This window comes from Cynoglossus semilaevis, chromosome 8 (assembly GCF_000523025.1).
Source record: "Cynoglossus semilaevis isolate Cse_v1.0 chromosome 8, Cse_v1.0, whole genome shotgun sequence".
Lineage (NCBI taxonomy): Eukaryota > Metazoa > Chordata > Actinopteri > Pleuronectiformes > Cynoglossidae > Cynoglossus > Cynoglossus semilaevis.
Window position 1 is genome coordinate 6,871,011 of NC_024314.1, and position 10,198 is coordinate 6,881,208.

General features: G+C 41.0%; 1 protein-coding gene across 1 annotated transcript in view; it reads left to right on the forward strand.

The window, feature by feature from the left end:
• The window catches only part of LOC103381810 (heparan sulfate glucosamine 3-O-sulfotransferase 3A1), a 28,769-nt gene extending 23,989 nt beyond the window's left edge, over positions 1 to 4,780 (forward strand). The window contains exon 2 of the mRNA XM_008314354.3: positions 2,839 to 4,780. Coding sequence (XP_008312576.1) covers positions 2,839 to 3,460 — 622 coding nt within the window. The 3' untranslated portion in view covers positions 3,461 to 4,780. The remainder of the gene's footprint in view (positions 1 to 2,838) is intronic.
• The last annotated feature ends 5,418 nt before the right edge of the window (positions 4,781 to 10,198 follow it).

A 10,198-nucleotide genomic window follows, 5' to 3' on the forward strand; every position in this document is an offset into this window, starting at 1 on the left:
GAGCTTGATATGGATGTGCTTCTGCAGCACTTCTATAAAATTATTTATCAAACACCACATTCCAAAAGAATAAAACATTTGGTTTTCTTTGGAGGGTGGGGGGTATAACAGAAGCGCCCACCAGAGGATCAGTCTCTCCAAATAAGGATTAGACGCTGCTCGTTTCTGAGTACTGAAATCTGCATTTGAATTGTTTGTCAGTTTAAAGCCTGTGTGTCAGTAGCATTCATACATTTCTATTTCTTTTATGTTCAACAAATATGAATTTCATTTGGTTTGGTAATTCTTGTTTTATTTTGGGAAGCAATTTAAACCATTTTCACTTTTGTCTTTGTAACTTTGTGCAAACGATTCCACACAGGTTTTTATAAAACCGCCGTTCCTCCACTCTGTCCCACTGCCGTCTGTCCATCAAGCAGGAAACACACGACTCACACATCATCAAATATGAATTCTTCCTTTAGCACAGTCTCATTTATGTTTCATCAAACAATCTTGTCATGTTGTTGCCACCAAACCAGAGAAGTTGCATTGTATTCAAATCAGAGTGTAAGTAGTTCCTCAGTTCTGTCACTACTGGATCTCACTGCTAACATGAGAGCACAAGCCTTTCCTGCAGCTGTAGAAGAGGTCACAGACACTGATAGATAGATAGATATACTTTATTGATCCCAGGCTGGGAGAGTACAGTGTAGTGGCAGCATTACATACAAAGACAATAAAAACCACTGAGGTAAAAGACAGGTGCAGTGTGGTCAGGTGAAGGTCGGTGTTGGCAGCTGACGTCCACACAGTGCAGCCTTTTTACTTCACCACTTCCTGTGTGTCCCCCTGTTTCATCTTGGACTGACCCTGTGATCTTTCCCACTCAGTGATAATCCACACAGGCTGCTCAGCCACAGAGAAGTGAATGTGCTCTGACACTGACCTGGTGGTGTTGACTTGTGGCTTTCAGATCGGTCTCACGGTCAGTTCTGGAGCAACCGAGTGGAAAACTGGCAGAGATGAACTTGTGCTTGGACCTCAGTTTCCTGATTCTGACATGTTGTTTTTTTTATTGTCACAGTGTCAATCCCACACATTGTGGGCCAATCAATGCATCTCAGCAAAGAGTCAGACCTGAACACTGATACCTTTAGTGTGAAAGTAGCCTCAAAGTACAGATTGAAATGTACAGTTTTCAGATGACCTCTGGCTCTGGGAGCCGTCTGGAGCACTTTTTGTTGTGCCAGTCTTTACTTTAAACCACAGCAGCCAGGCAGAGCAGAACAGATGAATAATTGACGCCTGCATTCTGTACTTTGGTGAATTTTAAAGCTGTATTCTGTGGAGGTTCTAAATGGTAGAGGGAGGCCACGTTAATCATTCATGAGCCGCTTTTACCTCGCTTTGCTCTGAGTCACTGTCCCGAAGGCGGGTGTGGAGAGGAGAGGCGTAGTAAGAGGATAGGAAGCGGAGAAATGGCATGGCCCAACAGATTATCTTGTTTCCATCCCCCGTGTGAGTTTGCAGCCAAAAAGGGACTCGAGCAGAGATGAGGAATTTTTTTGCTTAATAAGCTCAACCTATAAAAGTCGTAACGTCAGGGTTTGCCTCGTGGAAAGCGTTTGCTTACATATATTTTTCACCGCTAATATTGAATTTCATTCAAGTGAAGCACTTTTAGACATTCCTGTGTGTTTAGTGTGCATTTTTCGAATAAGTCAATTGGAAAACATTTCCAAGAGGAGATTAAGGATAGGCACTGTCCAGATGGATCGGCACTTACTATAGTCAAGCCATTTATTATGTACATATATGTATATATGTATATATATGTGTGTATATATGTATATATATGTGTGTATATATACACACAGTATATACAGTATATATGTGTGTGTGTGTGTGTGTGTTTATGCTCAAAGGGTGTGTTCCATATTACCTAAAAATACATTACATTTTTAAAAAAAAGTTTATATCTCTTGTGTTCTTGTTTTTGTTGTGTTCTTACTAAAGAAATGAATGCGTAGTATTTGATTATGTCAAAAGAATAGAAATCACGAAGAAAAAACCTCTGAATCCACCAAGGCACAAGATTGGTACAAAATGGAATATATAATAATATATAATTATAATATATGATCATATAAATTGTTGTTGAGTCAAACTGTAAGTCATGGGGTCATTTATATGAAAAACCACTGTCATTTTCTCCTTTTTCCATAGTTCATTGTCATTAGTTTCCCGTCTGTCTCTTCACTGTAATTTGCTGTTTATTTACCATATCACCCTTTAATGAAATCAACTGAGAACCATCCGAGGTCCTGTACAGGAGAGAGGAAGGTCATCAGTTATGCTGAGTGTGTCTCTTGGCTCAAGTATCAATATTTTATAGCCATCACTACTACTCTGTGGTTATAGAGATCAATGTTTTTCCTGTTGCGACATAGGAGAGCAAAGAAAACCTTCTTTCAAATGGACCCAGGGGAAACCTGGCTCTGGCTCCATTAGAGAAGCCTTGATGTAGCAGCTGAATAACATGTCTGATAGAATATCTCCTCCTCACTGAGACGAGTCTCAGGCCCAACCTGCAAGTCAACATTGGGTCACACCTAAAAGAGATTGGATAAATAAACTGGTCTGAACAGCCTGTTAGCCGTGTTATTCTAGAATGACTCAATTCAGAGTTTCTTGATGACTTAGCTTGAGTTCATCCACTCGCAATGTTTATTGTAACAAGAGAAGTTGTACAACTGTGTCAGTTGCTGGGTGAGGAGGCGAGTCAGAGGTGTAGTTCAAACAAACATCTCTCTTCCTCTTTTCTCTCCTGCTTATATATTTTTTTTCTCTTTAAAGGGAGCTGATGCCCAAGACCCTGGAGGGTCAGATCACCATGGAGAAGACTCCCAGCTACTTTGTGACCAGGGAGGCTCCAGCCAGGATCTCCGCCATGTCCCGGGACACTAAGTTGATTGTGGTGGTGAGGGACCCGGTCACCAGGGCTATCTCAGACTACACACAGACACTGTCCAAGAAGCCGGACATTCCTTCTTTTGAGAGCCTCACCTTCAAAAACAGGACTACGGGGCTCATCGACACCTCTTGGAGCGCCATCCAGATCGGCATCTACGCCAAGCACCTGGACAACTGGCTGCAATACTTCCCCATGGGCCAGATACTGTTTGTGAGTGGCGAGCGTCTCATCAGCGACCCAGCAGGGGAGCTGGGCCGCGTCCAGGACTTCCTGGGACTCAAGAGGATCATCACAGACAAACACTTTTATTTCAACCAGACCAAGGGTTTCCCATGCCTCAAGAAGGCAGAGGGCAGCAGTAAACCCCACTGCCTGGGAAAAACCAAAGGCAGGACCCATCCCAACATTGACCCTGAGGTGGTGCAGAGACTGCGGGACTTCTACAGACCATTCAACCTGAAATTCTACCAGATGACAGGGCGTTTTTTTGGCTGGGATGAGTGAACTTATTCTATAGTGTGAGGAGTGTTGTGAGAATTATATCATATGAAACCACTTAGGACGGAAAATATTTTCTATTTTAAAATATTAGTGACAGCAAAAATAGTTTAATTTCTAATACTCTGTAAATATTCCAAGAAAAGTAAAATGAATTAGAGTATTTTGTAATATTCTCTCCTTGAATATATTTCTTATATTTTTGCTATACCAAAGCTTTAGTCAAATTTAAAAATATGATGAGATTTTTTTCTCCACTCACTGTGGACAATAACAATATTAGAGCTGAGTCATTAGTACGTATGAGTGATTAAATTTCTCATAAAACTCCCAACATAACTTCATGGCCAGCAGAGATGTCATCTTTTTTATTATTACTACACTGTAGAAAAATGGTCGCTGCACTGTCAGTGAGCACTGTGTGACGGCTGGAGAGCGTGAAGTCCAATCTCCCCCTCACCACCACCCAGGATATGCAATCTTCCACTGTTACTTTTTTCATCAACAGTGCTGCCTCTAATCCACAATCATGGAGACAGTTTCATCTGAGGAAAGACGATTGAGTTGTTGACGGATTCTCCTCGTGTCTCCCTGCAACTAAAGAAAAAGTCTTTTCCTGCTTTTTTTTCAGTCTGAACTTCTTAACAGTGAGGGAGAACATGGTCAATGTTACAGCTTCGACTAAGCCATTTGAAGACTTTTTTGCTGAAACAATATAAAAATGCTTAAAAAAATGTATTTTTGGAAATTATTTATTCCAGAGCTGACAAAAATGTATGCTTTCTTCATTATTGCGCCTCCCACCGACATTAAAATCACACAAGTGTGTGTTACAGTGTGTGACCACACGTTGAGTCATGAAGGTTTTTTTTTTTAAATCTCGTTTCACACTGTGATGTCACAAGACAAAAGTTTCTTCAGTTTTTTTTTTTTCCTAGGATGTGTAACTAATACACTTGATGTCTGCCATGTCCTGCCTCAGGGCAGTTTGTCTGTTTTCTGTTGTGACCACGTGTCAATTCAAACCCAAGGAGCATGAGAACAAAGGCCAAGTTGTGTTCCAAATTTGTCGCCATGCATTGTGAGCCACTTTCTTAGAGCAGATGTTCCTGAAAAGGACACAAATGTCAACAGTGTGCCTTAGCAGGGCGGGCACGAGGAGAGAACGAAACAGAGAAAGCTGTGTGTGGTCTGAATGTACCACCATTTTAACAGTTTATTAACAGTTTACTGTAATGACTCTGGTTTTCTTTGCTCACTGAATAAAAGACGTTATAACCAAATGATTTATGCACCAGACTGAAACAATTTGCATCACCACATATCATGTAATGAGCTCAACGTCCTACAGGTTAATCTTTCCTGGATAATGTGTACTCTGACATAGAAGGTGTTTTATAGATTTACTGGAAACTGTTGCAATAATTTATATTTAAGAATTACATTGGTTCTTAAAATGACCTAGTAGCTTAACTTAACCTTTAGTTACTTCATATGTAATCATGTTATTTTAAATACATCTCTTATTTAAAGTTGTTTCTATGAGGACGATCACTCACAGACTAGCTGTGGGAAATTGGATATTTTTGTATTAAATTTTAATGAACGAAAGAAATAGTTCCTGGATTTAGTAGGGAGTCCGACTTCAGTTACTGATTTTTATCACATTGAAGAATAAAGATTTTCTTTTTGTCTCCTTGTAAGCTGCTTCTTCGGCTGCATCACCGCAGTAGATCATCTTCCTCCATCTCTTCATGATGATCTTCAAGACCTTCCTGTTTTTCCAGTAGATCCAGCTCCAACCTTCTGTGCCTGAGGTATGTACAAAACCAATGTAACCTACTTTAACTGCTCAATCTACCCTTTCTGTTTCCCTGTGTCATATCTTTTAGACAAACTGTTAATCAGCTGGTATACACACGACACAATCCTCAAACCACATCACTTCATTTTATGCAGGATGATTTGACAGCTGAAAAGACTTGTGAACTGCGACATATAAGTGATCCACATTTCAGAAGAAATAAATTCTGTGAACACAGTTAAGAGGAAATCGTAATCCTCTCAAACTCAGCGTCCAATGATGTGTTGGAACTTCAGCTTTGCTGTAAATTCAGCTGGCTTCTAAAATCAAGATTAATACGTCCAGCAGTTGGCCAGCCTTGAAGGAGCAGTTTGCCAGCAGTACATCCAGATATAAATCCCTCATGAAGAAGAGTCTGAAAGCTTCTAAGTAAATGAAGGTGGTGTAATAAGTGCTAAGTGCTGATACAAACGCTGCTGCTGACACACTTTAGGTCTGCGGAATGATGTGCCTGTAGTTAATGCTTCCTCGCAGATTACTGGTCAATGTATATTCATGTCTATATTTATGCACCTTCTTATAACACTCTTCTGCTCAGATTCTAAAAAGGCAACCTTTAAACAATGCCTTTAAGAGTTTAGGGTGCATTGTGTTTGTACAAAGACAAATAGCTTCACTACCTCCCTGCATTTTGAATGCAGTGACACTCAACATTATTGTTTGGTGAAAATCTAATCTCCTAATGCAGAAAAACAAGAACAATACATTCTCATTCTCTTGGGGAACCGTAATTGGTCACTTGGAAGCGCAATACTGTCCTTCCATCCATCCATCTTCGTCCACTTATCCGTTACATTGTTGCGATAATATTAACTATAAATTATATAAAACTTTACAAATATAATATTGCCTTTAAAGTATGTTCAATAAAATGAATAAAATGATATGATCCCCTAGCTAACAAGATCAAACTAAAACACATTTCTTTGGCACATTGAAAATGACTCTTGAAATTACATTTTTCTGTACGTTTTCCAAGCAGAATAACTTTGGAATTGCTATAATCATCTCAAACATTACCCTTTTCTATTAATTTGTACTTCTCATTAGGAAAAACTGTGCCCCATTTTTCCATTAATAACAGTTCTGTTCCCTCTGCTTATAACCACTACCTTGTTTTCCTCTCTCTGTTACAATTAGCTACATTTACAATTAGTTTCCTTTTTTGTTTTCTTGTCTTTGACACTGAAAAACTGCAGCGACAGCCACAGAGTCAATAAACCCATGGTGGGAGGAGGAAACCTGTTGAAAGTCTACAAAGTACTAGCTCTTCACATACTGAAAATAATGTGACGTTAACATCCTGCTTGGAGCTTTGGGAGCAGATCCTGAAGTGGAGGCCTTATGTCCATTTGTTGACTTGTTCAATTTGCTTGTTATTTCTTCCTTCGGGGGGGGCTCTTCAGCCGCGGTTACTCACAGTAATGAACAGAGACAGTTTTGGTCCTCCCTCTGAACACTGAAGGGCAGCCGAACTAGGAGAGAGAAAACGCATCTGCTGTGGGACGGAGCGCAGACCACCACTGTCAGAGAGCATTTAGCTCAGTATCGCTGGCACAGTCTTGGGGAGAGACTCGAAGTCCATTGATTGAAAAACAGCTTGTGGCATGTGGTGGGTTCTGTCAGGGCGGGGCGGGGTGCTGCAGACAGACAGGCATTTCTGGGAGCTTTGGGAATCTCTTTGATCTGGCTTTTCATTCTTCTTAAATTCCCACCATTTCGTTCCTTTTGCTCATTCCATCGCTGTGGCACCACAGACGGTCAGACCTACAGTGCACATGCAGACGGAGGAGCACCTGTAAGACCACATGTGCACAGTTAGGTGGCACGCACCCGCTCTAATTCAATAAGCTTCAGAGACTGACACTCGTACAGACTCCCCCTCCACTTACACGCAACTCTGTGTTTCTGAAAACACAGATGTGTGCTGAAAGACAGCTGGGCCTTATGACATATAACACTAGTGCTTAAGAAAAACATGGTCCTGAGCACCAGTGTGTGTGTGTGTGTGTGTGTGTTTGAGCCACTTTAAGCGACCAGTACGATGTCTTTAAAAACTCCGGCAGCAGTGTCGAGGGCGGAACCTTCTACACGTGCAGTCATAATCACTGACATGCATTGACGTCATACATGGCTTTACTCTCCACGCACACTGACCTGCTGGTTATCACACACCGATTGTCACGCACTGGTTATCACGCACCAACACCTCCAGCGCCCACCTACGCTCTGTAGAGGGACGTAGCAGGGATCAGACCCCAGTTTTCCCTGGATTCCACAGGAGAAGCCCTTAATCCCAGGCCTAGTCTGGGCAAATACTCGCTCCACGCACAGACCTTAATCAAAGCAGCACCAGTGTGACTGAGTCACACCTTCAGCTTCAAGTTCAATTCACACAGCATTAACAACTGTATCTTAAAGAGAAATCTTTAGGCTTCAAAGCCGTGTTTCATGTCTTATCTGGAGCTCTTGGCTCTGATGTGACCCAGATACTGCTGTTTTGCGCTGCAGGCTGGTAAACATGACATGAAACAAAAAGCAAATCATAAAACAGCTTTAACTGTTTATTGTATTGACCTTGAACATGAACAATATTTCAATGCCTTTGCTTAGCAGGCCACTCTCCCAGTTTGATCCACCTAATGGCAGAAGCCCAGAGATGCCAGCTCTCCAGTCTTCACCTCACATGGACAGAGTGAGTGACACATTTGTTTTTTCCACTGACCAGCTCCTTCAAAGGTGTCTGCGTTCCTCTATTATTTGTGTGCGTCGGTGTAGCTGTTAACAAACCTTCCTTGGAAGCAGAGAGCAGGGGTTCGATCCCCGGAGGATGTTTTTTTGGAGCAGTGGTTGCTTGGTGATTAAGGAAGCAGATTTGGGTCCGAAGAAGGTTTCATGTTTGAGTCCACCAGCTGCCAAGTTACCACTGAGGTGCTCTGAGCATGGCACCGTCCCCACACACTGCTCCCCGGGTGCTTAAAGCTGCCCACTGTTCACTTTGGTGATGGGTTAGTGGTGTGCTCTACTACTAATAAGTAGTCATTCTTTATTTGCATTTTATTTGCCACGTTCTGCGCCATATTTCACCCTAAATTCTGCATGGAATGTGATTAAACCGTTTTGACTTAGGTCACTTTGAAAAATATCAGATGAGTAGCTGAGTAGCAGATTAAGAGAACATCTGAGAGTGGGCTTTCGTAAAAATCCGATTAGTGCTGTTCACACTGTCACAAAGTGTCAGATATGGGTCAGTGTGAATGTGTCCTACTGTATAAATAATCCCACAGGCCATTTTTTTTTACTGTCACTGATAAACATCATTAAAGACATCACATAGAATTAGTGAGCTGTAACATATTATTGCATGCGAAAAATAGTTTTAGAGTTTTCTCAATGTGACAGAACAGAGACGGAACCAGGCAGAAACCTCCCGCAGCAATGCTGTGCTGCAACGAAGGTTCTCCATTTTTAAGAAGTTCTCATGAAAATGACCAATTGTTCGTTCGTGGTGAAAAAATGCAATGCATGCCAGTAATAAAATGAGCAACTGCTCTTTGAACTGTCACTACTCTGCCCGGAATACTGCAGACAACACATAAAATTAGCAATTAAGATCAAGTCTGGGAGCAGGACTCCTTCCAGACATGTGTGCTTTGACTCTGGACTTTTCACGCATCTCTCCTTAGGAAAACCTTATTTTAAAAAGCTGCTGCCGCTTTTCCGAGGAACAATAATTAATCCTGACACGTGATTAAAGATGTGTTCATGTTAAGCTCAAATTTTCCTTCCCCTGGATGAAAAGCAGGGTGACAGCCTTCTAAACAAGACGGCCAGATTGTCTGAAGGGGTGAGTCCAAATTTGTCCTCCTGGGAGGAGATGTTCGCCCTGTTGGTGGAAGTTTCGGGAAATGCCGCCACTCAGCTCTGGAATCTTTTAGTCACATGAATGAATTGTTAGGGCACTTTGGGAATTGTTGGAGGCTTGGAAAAAGAAGAAATGTGTATAATACAATGTGTATTGTTCTAGATCAGTCACTCATACTGGGTAGGACTTGGACTATCCACCACTGGTTTTGCAGACTGGATTAGAGACTGGATTAGAGCTAGCCACTTCGTGCTAAACTTAAACTCCAATTTAAAAATACCAGCATTATCCAACAAGGTATTACAAAACCTATTTCTTGTTGTTTTTGTTTTAACAAATATTAAAAAGTAAGTAATCAAAACATTTCAAAACAATCCAAAACCTTTTTTGCCCAATAAAAAATACCTTAGGAAATTATCAATTTTTGCTTTCATGGTTTTGTGTTCTTTCTTGTCTGGGTTAAAATAGAGCCAGGAAACAAAAAGTTTGACAAACAATATAAACACTAAATGACTGCGATATATTGTATTTGTACTTTTTGAGAAATCTGGTTATTTTCTTTCATAACGAGAAGTGCTTTTTGTCTAAATATGAAGTCTGGTCTTGGAGGCATGTGGCTTGGCTTTGCGTTGAGAATGGCTACAGGGTCAAATATCCTTAAAAGACCACGCACCACTGACCAACAGCTTGTTAATTTAATCGTGGACAATCTGCAATTTGTCAAAAAGTAGTCTCAGCTCATAACTCCCCCCTTAAACCACAGAGTGTCATTTTTACTGCAATTTGTGGTTTGGGGGAAACTAGCACATAATGTGGATTTGCCAAAACGATTTTTTCAGAATCTTGGACAAAGAACGATGATAAAATAGTCTGTGTGTGGTTTTTATTTGTCCTTTTATTTCCCACAGAGTGAGTGAAATACTTTAAAACTAGATAAGAAAGGGGAGTTAATAGGTTTAGTTGGAAATTAGCAGGTGTGGCCTGAAACAAATAGCTATAAATAAGTCATTAGACA